The sequence below is a fragment of the Lytechinus variegatus genome, chromosome 4, assembly GCF_018143015.1.
Source record: "Lytechinus variegatus isolate NC3 chromosome 4, Lvar_3.0, whole genome shotgun sequence".
NCBI classification, from domain to species: Eukaryota; Metazoa; Echinodermata; class Echinoidea; order Temnopleuroida; family Toxopneustidae; genus Lytechinus; species Lytechinus variegatus.
The window spans coordinates 36,807,821-36,831,408 of NC_054743.1; the positions used below are offsets into that span (position 1 = coordinate 36,807,821).

Below are 23,588 nucleotides of genomic sequence, written 5' to 3' on the forward strand. Positions count from 1 at the left end.
TGTAATGAGAACGGTCAAAGCGATCTTGGAAGTGATCTTCCAAACCAGTTTGTAAAACCACCTCGTGATGTAGTTTTCAAGATCGCTTTGCCTCGTTAAACTGGTTTTATCGTAAATGAGGACACAACCTTTCTTAGGGAATAGAATTTCACACATTTTGAGCGTGCTACATGTACTCCACACACTGTGTAGAATGCCAACGCTGCGGTTTCAAATTTCGTGCGAAACGTGTCACCCCACTGAGAGTGTTCCCTAATACCAACAAGATCGCTTTATGTGAAGTGATTTTGAAAACCACTTTCTGGTGATCAAATGGAAACGCTAGCAAAGCGATCTTTCAAACTGGCTTCCTAAACTGGTTTCCAGTAAACTAGTTTCAGAAAGCGTAATGAGAATGGGGTGAGAGAGAGAGAGAGGGGGGGGGGGGGGAGATGGGAGATGCTGTAGAAAGTGCTTTGAGCATTGGATAGTTAATTTAAGATAATGCCCTTAGCGTCAATTGTTGCAAAGGAATACAGGATGAAAAATTGTTACAATTGAGTAATTCCAGATTTTATTATTAAAAGGATAGACACCAGCAATTGAAGTGAAATAGAAGTGAACTAGATATCCCAATGTGATGTTTTGGTATTTTGGGTATTTTGCTATGAATTGACGGCTACACATTGAGTGAGAGATATTAGTACTTTGTTAGTCTGTTTGGTGTTGTGACTTATTTTCTTTTATGGATGTAATTTTAATTTGCCTTATCTGATAGATTTTTTGTGGTACTTATGGTCCGGGGGGGGGGGGGGGGGATGGGGGCTACTCAAATAATAACATGATACCTATATGCCACAGCAAAGTAAAAAATAGGGGGCTCTGAAACTAAATCAAGGTCTTGAAATGGGGGTCTCCGGGACGACTCTTGGATCAACGATTGCTAAAAATGCAATGCTCTGGAACTAACCACATAAAAAAGCGGGAGTCTCCAGAACTCATTATCGTACAAGGTAGTGGCTATGGTAGCGCACGGGAATGAGAATCACACATTTGATCGTCTCTGGAACGGGAAAAATAGGAATTTCTATGGCTTTCTAAATTGGTGATGCGCTGGAATGGAAAATTAGGCTAAGAATGGGGTCTTGACCGTGGTACATACGTATCTTATATTTATGCCCCCCCCCCTCTGGCTTATGGTTACAATATGAGGCTTATAACTTACAAAATGATTGAATAAAATATAAAGACCATGTACAACTCACCATAAGACAACATTCATTTGTATTTGGATAAATTATAATATTAATAATTAGCCTTAGGATGACACATTTAAAAAAAAATCACTTTACAAAGTTAATCTCCATTGATGCCCTTTATGATTCTAGAAAAAGTGACTCATTTTGTCATCCATTTCTTAATGTTGGATTTGAAATGCACATTTCCAGACCAGCATGACGTTTTCATTAACAGATAAACCCTACAGGTGAAAATTGATTTTTCAGGTCAGACATTTTCTTCTTGCCAAATTTTCTTTGGCATTTTATCAATAATGTAAACATTTAATTCGCAAGGATTCTCATATGTGGTTAGTCATAAACTCTGTATATCATGAATCTGTACCGAGGGTACGTAATTCATCTAGTCTGCTGTGCACACCCTTCACTCGAGTTAAGGGTCTGAATGTGTAGCCTACTCATGCCTTGTTTACTGAAGGCCCTCATAGTTCTAAACAGCAAGTTTTGTATGTGCTAGTCTTTGCGTGGAGACACACTTTCAATCAGGGTCTGTGCCTGCAGAGTAGAATTCATCGGTATGGTACTTTGGGCATGGAAGACATGATAATGTTATTAAAAAAAGAAGAAAAAATAGCTTTTCACCACAAAGAGGATCATTTTCTTCAGAATTTTCTGACAAGCAAAAAAAAGAAGGGGTAGGAAGGGACCCCACTCTTCAAAAAATGACACAATTACACCCACCAAAATATCAGACAAAAAGTCACTTTGAAAAGGCTCGTCTAAGGGGGTGTCACAAGAAAATATCTGCAATCAATTGCAAATGGCGGTTGCAAATTCACAAGTGGTAGATCAATTTTAAATTGAGCAGATAAATTTGTATTTCTTAAAGCAAGAAGCAGACCGTCAATCAATTGAAAATGTTCAATTTATTAAAAAAATTTGTGATTGATTTAAGGAAATAACTTTGACTTGCAATCAATTGAAAGTTTCTTGCAACACCCTATAAGAAATATATGGGTACAATACTACAATCAAAGACTTTAAAGGGAAGATTGGACACTCAATAGAGCGCGTAATGAAATGCTCGGAAATAGCGCCCGAGTATTATCGTTGCGCATTGCCATTTGGGGTTGTGTACAATACATACGAGAGAAATAGTAGAGGGGTGTAGAAATAGACGATTTTTATATTTTAGATTTTTTTTCCATTTTTTTCTTCTTCTAAAATCAGAGATGAGAATATCTTTGAGGTTTCTGGGAAAGAAAAGCTGGAATTATCCACATGTGCCACCCCTGTGGCCTCTCCCAAACACCCGCTCTCATTTTCTCCGTATGTTTTATACACAGCCAAGTGCTGATGTGCAAAGGTTTACTCATCGCTGTTGGACGTCCTTCCCCATGAGCGAAATATAGTGTTTATAAAAATCGCTGAAGTGTCCAGTCTTCCCCTTGTATTGTCTGGTACAATCCCAAATTTAGGCAAGGTTACTTCCCTCTCACTCTCTGGATATAGACATGCTTACTATGCAATGTGGAATAAATATTAGTGACTATATTGCTTCCAAGTGAAATCTTATGAAATAATATCTTGCTGATCTTGTTTATTAAGAGATTATTGTGCAGGCATCTTACACACAAAGGGATGTCTCTCGTGGCACGAAGAATCCACCCAGACCGCCACGCCCATCATGGGGACAATCTGACGGGCACAGTTTTCCATTTGGGCGGAGTCGCTGGGTTCGCCCCTGTGCCAGTTGGTGTAGTTGACGGGTGATTTGTCCAGCCAACTCCACTGGCCCTCGTGGCCTCGGTCTGACAGACCTATCCACATCCCTGGGTCGCCTGGGTTAGGATAGTTGTAGGTTGATTAGGGGTGATGATGGTGTTGGTGGTGATAAATGGTTTTGGTAGTGAGGATGATTGTGATGAGAAAGATGAAGATGGTGATGAGGAGGGGGGGGGGGGAGTGGTGATGAAGATAATTATGATGGTGGAAGTTGTGATGAGAGGTGATGGTGATGATTATGGTTGTGATGATGAATACGGTGAGGGTGGTGTTGGTGATGTGATGAATATGGTGTTGGTGGTGATGGTTATCGGGTGATGGTGGTGATGGTTATCGGGTGTTAGTGATGATGGTGGCGATAATTGTGTGGTGATGATTACGATGATGGTGGTGATGATTATGATGGAGATGATGGTGATGATGATGATGAAAAAATGTTTAATAAGAAAGGGGAAGAGAAATAAAGGAGAAAAAATATAATATAAGTAAATATCTTAGATTATTATATATCCAAGCTATTATGAGTACTATATTCATTATTTGTGCATTTGGCAAGGTACAAACAAAATTAAGTTTCCAATATCTCTGCTACTGACATTCAAAATTGACCCATTTTGAATACTGTAGAGAAATGACAGACGAGCCTAGAATATATGAAGTCTTACAAAATACAGTCAAATAAAAAAAAATATTTCATGAAAATTTTGCTTTTAGAATCAAAGTTATATTGACAACTTCAAACAACTTTTTTTCCATTCCCCTTGTTAAATGTTTTAGGTCTTCAATAACTATATATCATTTTGGGACCATGAATTCCTTATTGGAAAAAAAAGATTTTATTGAAGATGAAAAAGAAAGAAATTTGGAGTCTTTTGGACATACCTCCACCAAACATTCCAGTGATGCTCTGCCTTAACTCTGTGATGAACATCTCCTCCTCCGGCGACGTCATGGAAACTATGTGAGCCATCTCCTCCCCCTTGCAGGAGGAGTACCCTGCGCACGTTACCTCCGCCTCGGACCACTTCACGCGCTTACCGAAGAAACGATAGCAGAATATCCCGTGGTCAAACTGGTAGTGTGTCCAGAGCGGCGGGCAGTAGGTGACCGCGGCAACCGCTTCAAAGGCGATCAATAGCAGGAGGAGGGATGCAATCGGTAGCTCCATTGCTGCTGTGGTTCTCCCTGCTGTATGGTAAATTTTCCTGTGAGGTATGAAACAAGTCACAGTGTTGCTTTACTCAGAGTCTCCGATCTTGCAGTATGAAGTTGGCTAAGATGACTTGGTTGGAAATGATCGGTGGTGGTGGTGGAGGCACTCTTTCTCAGTGAGGATGTCCATCTAGTGTGAAATGATCTTTCAATGCTTCTTGGCTGGTATGTCATATAGCGAGACTCACTATGCAAACTGAAGTTTTGCATTAATCGATCCAGATGATTTTCATGAAGTTCAATGAATAGACTCCTTATTTCATGCTTATGAATCTCCCTCTTTGTCAAGAACCTGATGTTAAGAATAGACCTTTTGGAAATCTGATGTTGTAGTCACACATTGGCCATCACATTTCATCAAATGGAGACTCACAGACTGTTGATTATCCAAATATATGTATCCATGACATTTTCATCAACAAAATGATATCCCAACCTCCTCTGGCATATTGACAGCATTACCCCAGTTCTCGATGGTACGGTGCAAATTGATCTCGTGTAGTCCCATCAACTTGTATGTGCGTTGCCAAGCTAGAATAATGAGAGTTCTTGTTTCTTTCTGCCAATCTTGCTACTATTTGTCCATTAGAGATGTTGATGAGGAACTTGTGGTGTTGGTTGTTTCATCTGCAGATAGTACCTTGCCAAAATCTGAATGATCTGATTGATCCCTTCCAATTCTCTCTTCAATGTGTTACCTAGGAGAAGAAGAAGAGAGGGTTGATTCATCAAATGGAATAACAAAAAAAATGGCAAAAGATGACAGGGTTGCGGTTGATTTCATATTATGCAAAGTTGAATTTCAAAGAATTTCTAATAGACAATAGATGATATTATTTCAGCTTGGCATCTGAAAGGTGAAATCCTAGTATTTTGTCCAAGTAGAGTATTATGACGAATGTTGGATGCTGAGTGATGGAAGCTAAAGCTCTGATATGTGATTGCTCTGAGAAATCATTTTGAAAGAAGTTTAATGGAAGGGTTAGGATAGCGCTTTTACAGGTTAGAATAGGTGGTTTCTAGTTGTTAATATTCTCAGAATTTATAATTCATGAAGGGTCTACACGTATGTCAGGTATCTTTCTGTTCAGAAATGCCCATTATGCAGTGTGATCATACCAATTTTTTCATGAAGAAATGACTGGTCATCTACATGTATGTGTACATTGAATTGAGGGAGAGTGAAAATACTCTCATTTATTTCTTCCAATAATATATACATGTAAAAACATACAAATATTTGAACATAGATATACATAACCATGAAACATTAAGATGAGATTTAAAAAAAGATAATGAAAGAAAAAGGTATCCCAAAAAGCCTCAAAGGCTTGACAAAAGGGAAACCAAGAATAACAACATAAGAATGATCATAGAAAATGATTCGCAAATAGAACAGAGTACGGAATGCGTCGCCACAACAGTAACATTACCCATCATAATTATCACACACAGAGCTGGATACATATGTATACATGAACATCTCGTCAAAGGTCATACTTTTGCAGGGGTGAGGCCATTGTCACTACAAGGGCACTAGCAAAAAGAAGTATACTTTTCAACAGCCTGATCTGACTATCATATCGAAACATTTGAATATTATTTTGGATGGGGATTACATGACAAAATACTTGTTAAGGGTATTCAAAGATCAACTGGTGATTTCTTGTTTAGGGTACTTTCTGAAAGTCCATGTATGATTATGATAGTTGTGTCCCCCCCCCTGCCCTTCATTACTAACATTCTTTCACTGTCTTAACTTTATTTTCCTAGATATACTAAATACTAGAATGTTTTCTTGTTAACATTGTTTAGTAAGATGTTATGATCTTGTACATCTCGTCAAAGGTCATACTTTTGCAGGTGAGGCCATTGTCATTACAAGAGAATAGCAAACAGCAGTATACTTTTCAACAGCCTGATCTGACTATCATATTGAAACATTTGAATATTATTTTGGATGGGGATTATATGACAAAATACTTGTTAAGGGTATTCAAAGATCAACTGGTGATTTCTTGTTTAGGTTGTGGCCCAGTGGATTAGTCTCCGGACTTTGAAACAGAGGGTCGTGGGTTCAAATCCCAGCCATGGCGTAGTTTCCTTCAGCAAGAAATTTATCCACATTGTGCTGCACTCAACCCAGGTGAGGTGAATGGGTACCTGGCAGGAATTTATTCCTTGAAATGCCACAGCGCTGTAAAAGGCTGTGGGGCTAAAGCCAGGGTAATAATATCCAAGTCCTTTGGAAGCGCATAGAGACGTTATTTATAATGTGTTATGCGCTATACAAGAACTGTCTATTATTATTATTATTATTTTGAAAGTCCATGTATGATTATGATTGTTGTGTCCCCCTTCCCTTCATTACTAACATTCTTTCACTGTCTTAACTTTATTTTCCTAGAATGTTTTCTTGTTAACATTGTTTAGTAAGATGTTATGTTCTTGTTTTTCACTGGAACCAAGTATTAAGCCAATGAGCATAATTAATGAATTTAACATTTGCCACCAAAACAGAGACATTGCCCATCAGATATAGAAGAGACAAGTTGTGTGTAGACAAAATACCAATATGAAAGGGCAGTTTACGTCTAGTAATTATTTCCTAAAGTCTTATCAGGAGTAGTTCTGATCATGTTTGTATAAAGTTGATGTATTTCTCGGTTGAAAAATACTTTTGAAAATAACAAAAACAGGAGATTCGCACAAATGAAATCAGGTGAACTATTTCAAAAATTGTGTCACTTGAAACTATAACTGTAAACAAGATCTCATTCACCTTTATCAGTCAGAATAAGGGATGTTTAATCATGGATATCTGTTTGTTCATGATACCCCTATTAATTAATTCTAGCCATGTTGATATGAAGGGTTCGCATACATAGTACATTAGATGTTGTAACATAGATAACGTTGTCATATACATGCAGTTGTAACATACAATGTAGATAATTATAATGTTTTATCTAGCTAGGGTACTTCAGATATGAAACTGCTCTAATAGTGGGCCTGGCATAAACATAATATTACCATTACTGTACCCTTCTTCAATCTAAATGCTAAGCACATTGCAAGAAGGCGGAAGATCACATATTCAAAAGTCTTTTGGTATGACTCGACAGGGGATTGAACCCATGGCTCCAATTCATGAGATGGACACTCTACCACTGAGCCAACAACAATTATTAACAACTTGATATAAATGTAGAACATTTCTATACTTGGAATAGGAATGGGGATAGATTCACCTAGTAGGTTGTACCTGTGTAATATGGGGGGGGGGGGGGGTGGGGATACCTTCTGAATTGGTGACACGCTGCACAATCGGCAATGTCTTGATTTCTTGAAAGACATTCATGTACTTTAAATTAGCTCCTTGTGTTCAGAGTTTTTTAATTTTTGAATCCTTGACAAGGTTATTAATTTGTGACTAATTGCTAATTGATTTTCACAAATGAAATCAGGTGAACTATTTCAAAAATTGTGTCACTTGAAACTATAACTGTAAACAAGATCTCATTCACCTTTATCAGTCAGAATAAGGGGTGTTTAATCATGGATATCTGTTTGTTCATGGTACCCCTATTAATTAATTCTATCCATGTTGATACGAAGGGTTCGCATACGTAGAACATTAGATGTTGTAACATAGATAATGATAATGTTTTATCTACATGTAGCTAGGGTAGCCACTTCAGATATGAAACTGCTGTAATAGTGGGCCTGGCATAAACATGATAATATTACTATTACTGTAGTGTACCCTTCTTCAATCTAAAATGTCAAGCACATTGCAGGAAGGCGGAAGATCACATATTCAAAAGTCTTTTGGTATGACTCGACGGGGGATTGAACCCATGGCTCCCATTCATGAGATGGGCGCTCTACCACTGAACCAACAACAATTTTTAGCATCTTGATGTAAATGTAGAACATTTCTATATTTGGAATGTGGATAGACTCGCCCAGTAAGTTGTATCCGTGTATGTGGGGGATGGGGATTCATGTACCTTCTGAATTGGTGACCCAATATTTTCTCCCGGACAATTGACAATATCTTGAAAGACATTACTTTGAGATTAGCTCCTAAGTTCAGACTTTTTTAAAATTTTAAATCTTGACAAGGTCATCAATTTGTGACTAATTGCTTTTATTGGGAACAAAGCAATGGAATGCGTATGCGTTTGTGTATAACTCTAACATATATCCCTATATTTGTACATCCCAAATCTACAGTCTCGTACCATGGATCCAATCCATATGCTCGTACACAACCCCAGAACATTAAAATAAACAGATACTGATCACTGCACTCATATAGACTAAATATCAAAACAGATCATGATGCGGATGTGAAGGTGATACAGTTCCGGACCCTGGTACTCAAAGATTTACAATCAATTGGAAATTTCAAACTATGAATGATCTAGGTTCAGTTCATACATAGATCTGGGTCCTAAATGTATTACCTATTATTATTTAAACTTTGCTATAAAAGATATGGTAACTACCATGGTTCTACCTTGGTATCAGGGCTTATTAGCCAATCAAAATTGAGGATTCCATAGTAGTTGGCAAAGTTACCACAATTGTAGGTCTTTATGGAGCAGTCCCCTATTTCCGGGGGGGGGGGGGTGATGGGGCACTCAAATTATTTTTTATAGGGGTGTGCCTCACAAAACTCTGAAATGGGGGTCTAAGGAACTGACTAAAAGGGTAAAGTACGGGGTCTTGGGAACTAAATATATACTGCGGTGCGTGAAAAACGGTCTATGGAACGGGATCGCGGCGCTGTAGGTACAGTGCACCATAGCGCTGTGAATGCGTTAGCCATGCATGGAGCGTCTACTAGTTATATGTAGGGAGTTGCGAAGTCGTACGTGCATCTCTCACATGCGGTGTTCGCGCTTGACAATTTTGGCTGGGCTGGGAAACTGAGATGTCTCGTAATGGGGGTCTTGCGAATGGCGCTGGGCGGCTTCTGAACTGAACTTTTGTCATTTGGAGTATCTAGAGAACTGAAAACTAGGTCTGAAAAGGGGTGTCATCAAAGCGGCACGTCCCCGTACCACCAATATGTGTGAGTGCCCCCCAACCCTATTAAACAAGATGATCATGTAACTGCAAATTTTTGCTTGTTTTGTGATCAATTGGAACTTTCGTATACTGAGAATTGATCTAGTTAGATGGTGAAAGAAGCCCCTTGGTGTAAAGGTCCATGCATTTATAAAGGAGGAGTCCACCCTTGTGTGCTGTGTCAATTTGATTTTGATCATAAAATGAGAGAAACATAAATAATGAAGGTTGATGAAAATTCATTATAAATTCGGATTGTTTTATTTTTAATTTTTTGACCTCAAATGCTTTTTAGTAGAAGCGCACTATTTGTCATATATTATAAATTTGCATATAAATTAGTTTTAATGATTCAAGGTGATTCAAGTTTTTTTTTTGGGTGTGTTGAATGCATAGGTCAAATAATTTTCAACTTTATTTGTGCTTTCATTGAATTCATACAAGATAGCTGCTTGCACTTGATGCCTCAACTTAAAAAACTCAAGGATTTAAAGTTTTTTAGGTTCAATAATTATATCTGGGTAATGCTTTTAACATTCAATGATACAAAATTGTAGTAACTGTCAAATATGATTTTTAATCATTGATTCGTTGTGAAAATGTGAATTTATTGTATGGTGCTTTGCCTGTACTCTGCAACGAATATGCAACGAATCGGATACGGCCATTTGCCCATCAATTGATGATGTCAAGTAAAAAGAAAAGAATTCCCATAAGAACTAACCATAAGAACTCATTAAACTATTTGCAGGTAATATCACTTGCACATCCCAAAATATCTCCCAATAAAGCGGGTACGTTACAGTTTCCATTGGCTTGACCTTGGTTTGACCTTTTAACTTTTTGCGTTTCGGATCGCTGATATTGTATGTCTATTTAACACTAACAGTAAATTGCCATTTTGTCTACTGCCAACTCGTCCACTCACCACATGGTCTACTTTCATTTAGCCTAATGCCATTCCATCCATCAACAACCATTTGGTCCAATAATCACTTCATCTAATCACCATTTCATCTATGACCATTCTGTATATTAACCAGTTGGACTAATATCCATTTCATATTTATTCATTTTGCACTATTAAAACATAGTCCAAATAGACCAAATGGTATATGCAATAAATGGCTATAGGATCAACTGGTAATTAGACTAAATGGTGAGTGGACCAATTTGCAATAGACCATGTGGATAGTAGATGAACTGATGGTAGACCAAATGATAGTAGACGAGTTGGCAATTGGAAATATTGGAAATAAACCCACTCTAACATGTATGTGTTTTGAATAGTCACACCCTATTCATAGGTTCAACATAAGAAATTATTCTTCTCTCTGAAAAAAAAAATCAGCTTCTGCTGTGCAATTTGTGACCCTGAGAAATGACAGAGCTTAACATTGAGTTAAGAAGATCTTTTGGAGATAATTCTTAAATTTGACCTGACGGAGGCTATTCCTCATTTGAGAAATCAGTATAAGCCAGTTTCATTTACAATGAGACATAGTTACAATCATTTTCAAAATTAGATATGGCTGAATGCGTGTATTTTCAGTCTGGACATTTGTTGTTAGGAGCAAATGTCATAGAACCTACATTTGACATAAAATTATTTTTATACTGGATGTTCCTCTTTTCATAGAACTCTATTTTCTTGCAAACTGAGGCTCAGAAATACTTCATTATTATATTGTTTTTAAAGCTATCAGCGACTTGAAAACAACTTGAATTTCCAGGGTATTCGAACAGCAACATTTTTTTTTCGAAATTGACAGTTGTACTAAACATAGAGAAAGCAAGGGACACATGCCACAAGATAATATTTTCAAAAAGTTGTGGAAAATGAGTCGTAAATTAGAAAAGCACAGGTTTCTACGACAGCGAAGCAGACATTACCAATATTGCCTCCAGACTTCACTTTCTATCTAATGATTTGAGCCAATATCCCTTCATTAACTTTCATGGACATTTTAATGCCTTACTGTTTTGTTCAGGTTAGATGTTTTTAGGTCATCCAGAGAATTGCTGGAAATGATGACTTCCATTGTGGTGGTCAAATGCGAGAGCTCCACCCCCTTCCCCACCCCTCCCCTCCCCTGGCCCTGGCCCTTGCCCTCCCCACACAATCTCCTCATGCTTTACATTAGCTTCTGAGCTATCCTGCACGTTGGGAACACAGACAAGCATTTCTTATTAAACAGTAATGTCTTTGTTTCAGTAACTACATGCAGCCCTTATTAACAGTCATACTTCTGTTCTTGAACCTAACCATAAAGTACACTTCTGCAACTTTTCGGACCAAACAAACTTTTCTCTTCCGAACTTGAAATCCCCGGGACAGAAGCGTTCATCGGAGATCGAATTTCACTGCATTTTGCTCTCAATCCCTAGATCCTATGCTTCATCAGTCTCCTTAACGTCCCTCGCGTGGCTCCGCTCAGGGTACGAATCTAGCGGAAAAATCTAGGATTTAGTGGGCTAGATGTGTCATTCATCACCAAGTCCAACCCTACCAATGATCTGACAGTTTATTCCCTCTCTATGATATGTGCACATGGTGTACAGCAATATGGGATGATTATGTAAATAGGGTTTCATTGTTTATTTATAAGGCAGTCATGAAATGAAATGCAATTGCAGTCTTTGAAAATGATTAGATGACCAAGCATTTTTTTCCTGAGTCTGTTTCTGTCTCTCAGTTTATTTCATCTTGTTGCGTGTCTGCATCTTTTTCGGCCTGTCTTCTATCTCATTCTATTGCTGACAATGTAAAAATGTCAAACTCATCATTTTGGTTTCCAATTTGCTGACTCATATATATATAGATATATTGTTTTAAATGTTTTTTTTAAATTATTATGAATTACCCGTATTTTGTATTTTGACAACAAAAGTTTGGCTGTGTTTGTTGTGGTAATAAACTCATTCATTCATCACAGTTGTCAAAGCAGTCATGTTATATGAACTATACTTCTATACAATCAAACATTTATAAAAGGTTATGACACAATATTATCAAGATGTTTTGATTATCATTGTTTAGTTATTTATTTATTCTATTCATTTATTTATTTCTCATAGTATAATTTATTTGTTTCTTGAAATATGATTTATTTGTTTATTTCTAATATTATTTATTTATGTATTTATTTTATTTGTTTATAAATTTATTTGTTCACTTTATTTATTATTATTATTATTGCTATTATTATTATTATTATTTCTTTTTTGGAGGGGGGGGGAGAGGGGGTTGGGATGATCCCGGATGCTCTTATACTCTAGTACACATGTACATGTACACTGTATGTAGCTATCCTTGCTAAAAGTAGGCCAGCCTTTTCACCCAAAGTTATTTTGTCTGCTAATATCATGTTCAGAAGACCCTCACCCCCTTTTAGATCCAATATAAATGAAGCCAACTCTTATCCCTATCACCACATCACTAGAGCTCTATAAAGAAAAATAAAATTTGTTAGAATCCTGTCAAAATGCAACATTAATTCAATCAGACTCTAACCTCAGGGGTGGGAAAAAGATAAAAACCTGACCGTGGACGGCCGCCTCCCGCACGCTTGATGTTTTGGGGCGGCTCGCTGAAAAGCTTAATGATATTTCATTTCCGGTGGAGTTGATAGAGGTTTGTGATAAGAGATTATATTTGATTTTTGAGGTGGTTAGGGGGATTTCAAAAAAGGTTTAAGGATGTAGGATGGATGCTCTGTGGCTCTTATCCCTGGTAGTATTCAAAGTGTCCATAGCACTCTATGACTTTAACACCAATGTTAATCAAAGTCTGCATAAGCAGGTATCAGCAATTAAATAGAATGATAATGATATCAACCATAGTTTATGTTATGTAGATAACCACATATACAGATCCATGCACTATTATTGCCAGTACGTATTGCTGAATGAAATTATATTGACCACATCTGTAAAAAAAATTCTTTATGGGTATTTTGGGTATGTACATTGATGTGAGTTTTCGCAAAAGACGAGTTTTAACATATTCTTTGATAAAAAAACCCAACTTTGAAATAATGGGGAGTGTTTTTTTTTAATTATTCATTTTTTCCACTCAGATGTAAAGTGTAAGATCACTCCTAAGGTAGAGTGAAAGAAAATAAAAGCAAGTACAAACTGCAGAATAACAGAAGTACAAAGTAAAAACAAAAAGTTAACCAAATCTTTTTATTTACAAGACATGTTTTCAAAAATTTATTTGAACTGAACACTATTTTGTCAAATGAATTGTTCACATGTTAGGAGCTTTCTTATAATTATTTGTAGTCAATTATATATACAAATCAACTCAACTTGTCAGCAAAAAATGAGATAGCTAATCTAGTGAAAAACTAGCCTAATAGATGATAAATTAACATTAAAATGTTGGTATAAAATGAAATGAGTGAAAGGATAATCAGTAGGTACTTACCTTCAATCTCACTACTCTTTAGCTCACTGCCTATGAGATTGGAAAAAAAGTTTGCCACACTTGATAGATATTTAGAGTTGAATAAATCCAGTTCCTCTTTCTTGGCAAGAGTTATTAAGAAATGAAGTAATAAATGCCGCCTGGCTGGCAGAGTTTTAATCGGTAGCGTGAGAGAAACTTAATCAGGAGTAGAGTGTTTATGGGTGACCAACGAGAGTGCGAAGCCCTTCACAGCTTTCCATGTGGTACGCAGATGTACCCGCACAGATGGAAAGTATACTTTCAAAGTATACTTTCACGGTGCTGCGGTGTAGTAAGGGAGAGAGGGAGAGAGAGAGAGAGGGAGAGAGGGTGAGAGCAGAGGAAAATAGAGAGAGAGAGAGAGAGAGATCCTACTGTTATACTATACTATTATACAGATAAAAGGAGAGAGAGAGAGAGAGGGGGGAGGAGATTTTGGAGGAAAGGTGTGTAGGGAATAATTCTATTAAGACAAAAAAAAAACCCAGGTGATTATGGTTTTAAGATGCAAGGGAATTATTAATAATCTTTTCAAATGTTCATAATTTATGGTGATATGGGCAAGGGAAGAAGTCAGAGAGAACCAGAGGGAGAAGTTAGAACAGGGTATAGAACATGTAAATATGTAAAAAAAAAATAGAAAGAGAGAGAGAACCCAATAATTAGGCCAATTTTAAAGAGTTATAATGAGTTAAAGGGAAAGTTCACCCTGGCAAAAAGCCTATTTTAAAATAGCAGAAAACATGATAAAATACATTGCCGAGGGTTTGAGAATTTTCTATCAAATAATTAAAAAGTTATTAGAATTTTAATTATTTGATTAGTGATGTCATATGCGAGCAGCATTCCTACATGGCGATTGGTGAAAAAAAATCTTAAATATCATTTTCTCAGAAAATTGAAAATTGTTTTTACTGTACGATTTGTGTATCAATAGACTTACCATTTCACACCCTAACATGAAAAGAAAACAAAAAATAAGTCATCAGGAACCATTAAAAAGTGAAATTAATGGATTTTATATTACATACATGTAACATATGGGGCAGCTGCTTGTTTATGATGTCACAAATCCAAAACTTAAAATTGTAATTAGCTTTCTTAAAGGTCAAGTCCACCCCAGAAAAATGTGATATTTGAATAAATGGAGAAAAATCAAACTAGCATAACGCTGAAAATTTGATCAAAATCAGATGTAAAATAAGGAAGTTATGGCATTTTTAAGCTTCACTTATTTTTCACAAAACAGTGACATGCAAATGTGTCAGTCAATGATGTCCATCACTCACTATTTCTTTTGTTTTTTATTGTTTGAATTATACAATATTGCATTTTTTACAGATTTGGCTATGAGGACCAACTTGGCTGAACCATACAGTAATAAAAAATGCTATTTCCACATATTCAGGGATGAATTAATCCTTGTTTCACTTGACAATGGAAAGAAAATTAGAATATTTCATACAATAAAATACAAAAGAAATAGTGAGTGGATGACATCTTCAGTCTCCTAGTTTGCATACCGACCAGGATGTGCATATACCTGTTTTGGTGAAATTAAGCGAAACTTTAAAAAGTCATAACTTTCTTATTTTACATCCGATTTTCAGTGTTATGCTTGTTGGATTTTTCTCTTTTTATTTAAACAAACTTTTTGTTGGGGTGGAATTGTCCTTTAATCTTTAACAGATTTTCCTCAATTCTTCATCAAGATATCTTATTAAACTTTTATTACTTTTAAACTTTTTATACTAACTTTTCTTCAGGATGAATTTCCCCTTAAAGTTGATTTGAATCAATAGAGAAAAATCAGACAAGCACAATGCTGAAAATTTCATCAAAATCGGATGTAAAATAAGAAAGTTATGACATTTCAAAGTTTCGCTCATTTTCAACAAAATAGTTATATGAACGAGCCAGTTACATCCAAATGAGAGAGTTGATGATGTCACTCACTATTTCTTTTGTTTTTTATTGTTTGAATTATACAATATTTCAATTTTTACGAATTTGACGATTAGGACCTCCTTGCCTGAAGCACAAAATGTTAAAATAATGGAATTCCACGTGTTCATGGAGGAATGAAACTTCATTTCACATGACAATGACGAGAAAATAACAATATTTCATATTTCATATAATAAAATACAAAAGAAATAGTGAGTGAGTGATGTCATCAACTCATTTGGATGTAACTGGCTCGTTCATATAACTATTTTGTTGAAAATAAGCGAAACTTTAAAATGCCATAATTTTCTTATTTTACATCCGATTTTGATGAAATTTTCAGTGTTATGCTTGTTGAATTTTTCTCTTTTTATTCAAATCAAGTTTTTGTTTGGGTGGAATTGTCCTTAAGCTTGGATTGTAGTTTTGAGGAAACGAGGAGAATATGGGCTGCTCAAAAAGAATAGAGATGTCCTATTTGTTTCCTTATAAACTTTTTAAAACTTGAATTTGCTTGGGTCCTCTGTAATAAATTGTATTGTTCAAAAGTGTGATTGAAATTTCTTCTTAAACTATGTGTAAAACAAAGAAAAAAGAATGGAATTATGAAGTGTTTTAAGTACAAACATTCAGGCCTCAAAGAAATGATTTTTAAATTATCCAAGCCCCAAGCTGTATGTGATATTTAGTCATGGCCTAGCAGTTAGATGTTAATTGGCCCTCTGTATTTATTCCCCATATATCATGGAAAGAAGTGTGTAGAGATGAATAATGACTATTTGTCTAAGACTCCCCATAAATCATCCGAACACACTTGGAGACAGAACGCCCATTAAGCAGCCAATAAATCTTGCATTGTGTCATGCCAAGAAATTATGGTTACACTTAGTAATTCCGAATGTTCGTTTTAAATCCAAAAATGAAATAAGGTTCGTTGTTCCGAAGGTTCGTTAGTCATTTTGTTTTCAAACTAACGAACCTTCGGAATTGTGAACCTCATTTCATTTTCGGATTAACGAACCTTCGGAATTACGAACCTCACTTCATTTCGGACTAACAAACCTTCGGAATTACGAATCTCATTTCGTTTTCAGACTAACGAATCTTCGGAATAATGAAGCTTCGGAATTATGAATGCATACGGAAATTATCACACATTGGTCATATTCTATCATGATTTATTGCAATGTAAATGTGTATTATGGAATGTTAAATATGCTTGGGGTTGTGTGAATATAAAATGATGTTATGTCGCATCTTGAAGAGCTCCAAGGTTCTTTCATACTTACAATTGCACTTAGGGGCGGATCCATAATTTTACAAAGGGGGAGGGGGGCACATTTCCCCCCAGAGGAAAAGTTGTAAGCAAAAAAAAGTCCTCAACTGTGTATGGAAGACGTACATGTAAATGTACATACTCCCATTAAAATATATGCTTTGACGTTCAAAGGGGGGGCACACTTGTGTAAGAACAGCATATTTACATTAACAATTTTGATTATATGGCTCTCAAAAGAGGGTGGGGCACAGGCCAGATATCCCCCCCTTGATCTGCCACTGATTGCACTGCTATTGCACTCGCATTCTTTTTGTCATCTATTATTAGAAATCTTTACATTCATCTTCTAATTCAGGTTTATTTTCTACTTGATGTATTTTGTTTTCTTGTAACAATATTGGGCCAGCAGGTTAAAAGTTGTCAGAATATATTCTGTCATTGTTTATTGTATATGCTAATGGTTATAATTTCAAATAAACTTTTTATAGATCATGCTGATGTACAGTATAATACTTTTATCCCTCGAACAGAGTTTGGAGGATACTATAGATTTGGCCTCGTCATGCCGCGTCCGCTGCTGCTGCAGCAGAGATTTCCTTGTGAGTGCTCTATCAGCTGCATTTCTTCTCTGATCATCTTCAAATTTGGCATGAAGGTTTGGTATGGTATAGCGAAGAAGCCTATCGATTTTGGTGTGGGCGGAGGTCACATGGTAAGGTTATTAAGGTCATTTTCAGGTCAACATCGAAGTTTACATATGCAAGACTCTCTTATGACACCTAACACCATGACCGTAAGTCACTTTTCAACCAAACTTGAATGATAGATGGACTTGGGGGACCTGCATGTTATGCTGCAGTCAGAGGTCACATGGTAAGGTCAAAGGTCATTTTCAGGTCAACATTAAAGTTTACATGTAAGACTCTCTTATGACACCTATCTCTGCAAGCGTAAGTCACTTTACAACCAAACTTGGATGGTGGATGGATTTGGGGTACCTGCATGTTGTGCTGCAGTTGCAGGTAACATGGTATGGTCAAAGGTCATTTTCTGGTCAACGTTAAAGTTTACATGCAAGACTCTCATATGACACCTAACTCTGCAACCGTAAGTCACTTTTCAACCAAATTTGAATGGTAGACTTGGGGGACCTGCATGTTATGCTGCTGTCAGAGGTCACATGGTACATGTAAGGTCAAAGGCCATTTTCAGGTCAACGTTGAAGTTAGAGAGAAATGCCAGTAGTTGCCGTAAAGACTGATTTCATGAGAAAGCCTGTAAAACCAAGCTTAATTCTCAGAATATCATCAAGGATCTAGATCTGTTACAGTTACATAAACTGAACTTTGTGAAATCTTGAAATCTATGCTGAAAAACGTTCACACTGAAGATCACCAACACAGATAGGCACACGTGGGACAGTGTATTATTATTGATGGAATAAAGACCGACGGAAGTGACCGAATCCGCGCTTATTTTGCTTATTTCTCAGCAATTACACTATTTCTCCCAGAATCCTTTGGCACATATTTTTTATTCATACAAACAGACACTTGGGTGGTCATTATATTAGATTCTGTAAAAAGTCATTTTGAGATCGTTACTAAAACTTGAATTTATCTTTAACATGCAAGACTCTCTTTCTCTGTAACCATAAGTCACTTTTCAACCACACTTGGATGGTAGATGGACTTAGGGGACCTGCATGCTAGGGTCATTTTTTCGTCAAATTTCTGTGTGAGCTCTATATATCGCTATGATGGATGACGCGGTGGTGGGTTGGGGGGATACGTGTGTGTGTGCTGGCAGCGCGACCCCCCCCCCCCCCCCCGAACATCTCTAGTTCACACTGACCTGTAAACCAATACAAATTTCAAGTTGATGGACATTGATAGGGCCTACTTAGTATAGGTCTACTTAACATTTGAATTCATTACACAATCTTACAGTCTATCTTCAATTCTCTATTATATTTTTGTAGGTTTTTAGTTCCAGTATCATTTCTGAATTAGTCCAGCAAGCTGATCAACCAATGCTTGGTCAGTCGGTAAAAGTTTTAAAACAGATGTCATTCAGCTGTCTGCCAGACTACCGCACTCTCTTAATTTTTTTTTCTTCTGAAATTTCCTTCTTCGAACTACAAATTCATGGTGATGCTGACCCCATTATATAAGTGGTTTGTGCAAATATGACATAATATGTTGCTAAACGTAGAACAAAAGTTGCACATGTCTCTTAATTTTTTGCTTAAACTCACCCGTAGTATTGAAATGACACCCATTTGAAAATCAATGTAACAGTCTTGGAATGCCATATGATTGTGGAAAATTAACCAATTTATTGTTGTTATTGAAATTTAGGTGTGGTTTCAATGTCATTACCCAACTACTTCTGAAGGTATATCCTTTTAATACTAATTACAGACTATCATCACAGAAGATATCACTGTTTTTGGCTCTTTATCTTTGATTTATCACAATTTGAAAAGTGTTGAAAAGCATGTATGTGTCATTTGACGACCATTTTGGAATGCGAAATCAGTCACTAAACATTCCGGTAGCAAAATTTCTCAAGTAACACTTGAAAATATGGGTGAATGCTATCAGGGTGACCAGACGTCCCGTATTTCCCGGGATTGTCCCGTATTTTGCTTCTTTGTTCCGGCGTCCCGACAAACCCTTCCCGGGACGCCTATTTGTCCCGTATTTCAGAATATTGAACAAAATGTATTTAAAAGTGACAAATTTTCATCCAAATAACCAACATATGAAGAAGCAGAGACAACAATGAAATTGATGAATAAACTTATGCAAGTTCTGCGGTGATTTTCTTGCTAACCCCAATACATCGCAAACGAACTGGCCTCCTGCCATTGTGTGGCAGGCTACTATAGCTAGGCATGTAGGATCGGAGCAGATTCTCTCCATCAAACGTGCGAAAATAATCACAAAAAATGTACAAAATTTGTATAATGATATTTTGGGTTCTCAGATTACTGATTTGGAGATGTGATCGGAGGAACAAGTTCTTGAGTTTATAGATCTAGTTGTTTAAGCCTTCGTTTTGAGTCTTGTTGTGTATGATGCCGCGATGCTTCATCTAATTTTTAAATAAAAAGAAAATCACTTTGAAATTTTATTCATTTCTGAAACTTTTTTTTAGTTTTAAAAACATATTTGAAAAACACCAAATATCATTCTGAATTTTTGTTAGATGATTGGATTTTGTTTGCTTGAAGTCTGAACTTTTTTCCTCTTTCTTACTTTTCTATCCTTCTTTCTTCATCCATCTACCTTATTCCATCTATCTTTCTTTCCTGATCCTTTCTCTCTCTGTTCATTTTTCTTTCTTTTCCTCTTTTTATTACCTGTCTTTATCAAATTTCCTTTTTTTATTTCCTTCATTCTTTCTTTCTTTAAACTTTTTTCTCCCCCTCCCTTCCTCTCCTTTTTCTTTTAATTCTTTCTCTTCTTCCATTATGTTTTCATTCCTCCTCACTTCATTCTTTCTCCCTCTCTTTCCTCCTTTCATTCTTTATTTTATTTTCACTTCTAATTCTTTCCCTTATTCTTTCTCTTCCTCCCTCCCTTAATTCCTTCCCTCCTCACTTACTGTTTTCATTCTTTCTTAATTGTTCGTTTCTTTCTTTCAAAGAATGAAGGAAACATTTTTCTTTCCTTCATTTTTTCTTTCCTCCTTTTTCTTACTTTCTTTTTTTCTCTCCTTTATTTTGTCTTTCACACATGTATTCTTCTTCCATTCCTTTCTTTTTCTTTCTTTCGGTATTCCATTCAAAGAATGACAGAAACTTTTTTCGCTTTTTGTTCTTTGACTAGTTGGCTCATCGTTTTATTCTAACTTTCTTTAATTCTTTTTTTCCTTCATTTTCCCCTTCATTTTTTCTTTCTTTCTTCTCAATTCATCTTTTTTCTTTCGTCTTTTCTTTCTCTCCTTCATTCTATCGTTCACCCTCCCTTCCAATTCATAATAATTTTTCACAGGTGTAACACTGTGTAACCTTCTTTGTTGATCTTTTTTGTCGATTGTCCCGTATTTCATTTTGTGAAATCTGGTCACCCTGATGTCTATCAAAACACAGAAATTGGTCCCCCTCCTCGATGGGACGGGAGGTGATCCGTGACCTTGAACTTGGCATCTTTTGAAAAAATCCAACTTTGAGAGAAAACAATACACACTCTTGGATTAATATATTCTAATTCTGTTGAGTATACGAAAGTCCATAAATGTGCATAATATTTGGTTCTAAGCTAATTGAATTTTGTATTTATGAACCTCCAAACATGCTTCTGAAAACATTGACATGGACGCTTAACACCATTTTCGTTGACCTCATGTGCGAAATCCGGTCGACAGGTACTCGCTTTAGTAAAGTCTGCATGTTTAGACCAAAAAGTTCTTCCAATTTACTTAAAATGAGGACTGTAACTAATCAAAATTGTCTGCAGTTGTCAATCAAAAATAGGCAATTTTATTTGAAATAATTTCTTTGAGTGCGCACTGGTTGCTATGGGAGGCTGTATCTTAGAAACTCTTTGACCTTGGGGCAAAATATTTCAGATTTTTTCGTCAGACATTTGGGGTAACATTTGGTGCGAGTTTAAAGAAAACCGAAGAGGCTTGGGTGACAAATTGTCGGAAAATTGGTTAATTTGACCTGGATTGACCCACATGTGTATGGTATGAAATTATTTTGGAGAAGATACTCTTACAGGCAATAAGATATTATTGTGTTCATTAGTATTTATTCTTAAATTTGGGATTTGTGAGGTGTCAATTTTTAACCCACAGGGTATAATGATAATAACATACAATGAATACAGTGAATGACTTGTGTTTACTATCCAAGTCCCATGTAAAAAGACCAAAGTATTGACAAGGAGAAAATTTAGACATTTCTTCAATCTAATAACAAATATGATACCGAAATTCAGTCAAAAGTATCTCAGCATTCACATAACACATGTACATGTAGATCATTTTAAATTATCTCCATTACATATGAAAATACTTCTTGAATGCAATTTCTTATAAAACTCAAATGTCAAAATGTGGGGGGGGGTCAAGAATAAATTTTCCTCCTCAAAATCTCACATTCTTCTAATAAATTCATTAAACGTAAATTGAGAAAGCAGTCTATATCAAACATTTATTTCCTTTCTCCTATAAATTATGATAAATTATTACTTACAGTGCAAGATCAAGGTTGAGCAATCAAATATTGAAGGAAAATGTAAGTGAGCGAAAAGAACCAACCAGTTTTTAAATCCTGAGCTGTGATTGGTCAATAATTTCCAGCCCAAGAGTGAATCCCATTGGCCCAAATTCACACAAAGGTGGTTTTTCAAACCCACGGTTGAGTCCATGGTTTATACAGATTTCCTGTATAAATTACGCTTAATTTTAATAGTGCGTATCGGGAGCGTGTATAAAACATGTCAAATGCTGATGTGCGCATTTGTCACAGTGCGCCAAATTGACGCCTGTCAATATGGTTAGATACGCTATTTTATTCATGAGTCCACTCTTGAAACAGTAAGTTAAGTGTAATTTATACAGGAAATCTGCATAAACCATGGACTCAACCATGGGTTTTCAAAAGCACCTTTGTGAATTCGGGCCATTAAGACCTAACAATGTTGCACATTGCTAATAGTCTGCCGACCCAAAGTCAATTCCTTTGTGACATCACAATGCATACACTGCTTTAGGTCTTGTGTCCAAAAATTTAAAAGGTCTCTGACCCTGAATTTTGACAAAACCTTCAATGTCACATGCAGTAGTAAACAATCTTCTTGTGAGAGGCGTATATTAATACATAAAATAGCTTTCTAGAAAATTTAAATAAATTGAGAGATGGCATTGATGAGTACCAATCCTTAAGTTTCAGCAATCACTCATCATTGGACGTGCATAGTTAAAAAATATATAAAGTGCATCCCCTCAAAAAACAAGATTTAGCAATGATTTATCACAACTTAATGACAAATCCGGGGGGGGGGGCACTTCCATCGACGAGTGGAAACCATGCGCGACCATGGGGTCTCGAAAAGCACCCTAAACACGTATTTTTCATATTCTGAAAATGCACCCCTTAAGTATTGGCATTTGAAACCATACCCTTAGTAGTATTGGAAACAAAACGATACTCTTGACAAGTATTCCTTGAAATGAACCCCTAAACAAGACAGTACAGCGATATTTTATCGTTATGTCACGGATCCGTCGGTTTGACCTTTATATTACACACCATTTGGTTTAATTAGTACGGCCCCTCTTCCACACCTTGTGCAAATCGGACTCTGAACACATAGTGTTGGGGCAAAAAGGACATCCTTTATAGAACATTTTAATCTTCCTTGTTTTATCATCCCTGCAAATTTGACCCTAAACACGTAATTTTCTTGGCAAAATGGATATTTTTGTGTTTTTGACACCCTTATCACGTTACATACGTAACTTGCCCTATCTTGAAAAAGACATCCTTTTTGCATGTTTTTTTGATCGCGCATGGTATCCACTCGTCAATGTAAGTAGTCCCCCGGGGGACAAATACAATAGACAAATGACCTACCATTGTAAAGCTTAGAATCTCCTC

General features: G+C 36.3%; 1 protein-coding gene across 2 annotated transcripts; it reads right to left on the minus strand.

The window, feature by feature from the left end:
- Positions 1 to 2,062: 2,062 nt before the first annotated feature.
- LOC121413965 (echinoidin-like) lies at positions 2,063 to 13,757 on the minus strand. Of its 2 annotated transcripts, XM_041606989.1 has the most exons (3): positions 13,726 to 13,757; positions 3,885 to 4,912; positions 2,063 to 3,058 (listed from the first exon to the last, which is right to left on the minus strand). In XM_041606989.1, the coding sequence occupies exons 2-3, from the start codon at positions 4,168 to 4,170 to the stop codon at positions 2,829 to 2,831; spliced, it is 516 nt and encodes a 171-aa protein (XP_041462923.1). In that variant the 5' UTR covers positions 4,171 to 4,912; positions 13,726 to 13,757; the 3' UTR covers positions 2,063 to 2,828. The 2 variants fall into 2 exon arrangements, with proteins under 2 accessions (XP_041462923.1, XP_041462924.1); XM_041606990.1 differs by lacking the exon at positions 13,726 to 13,757 and having other exon boundaries at positions 3,885 to 5,467.
- Between the last annotated feature and the right edge of the window lie 9,831 nt (positions 13,758 to 23,588).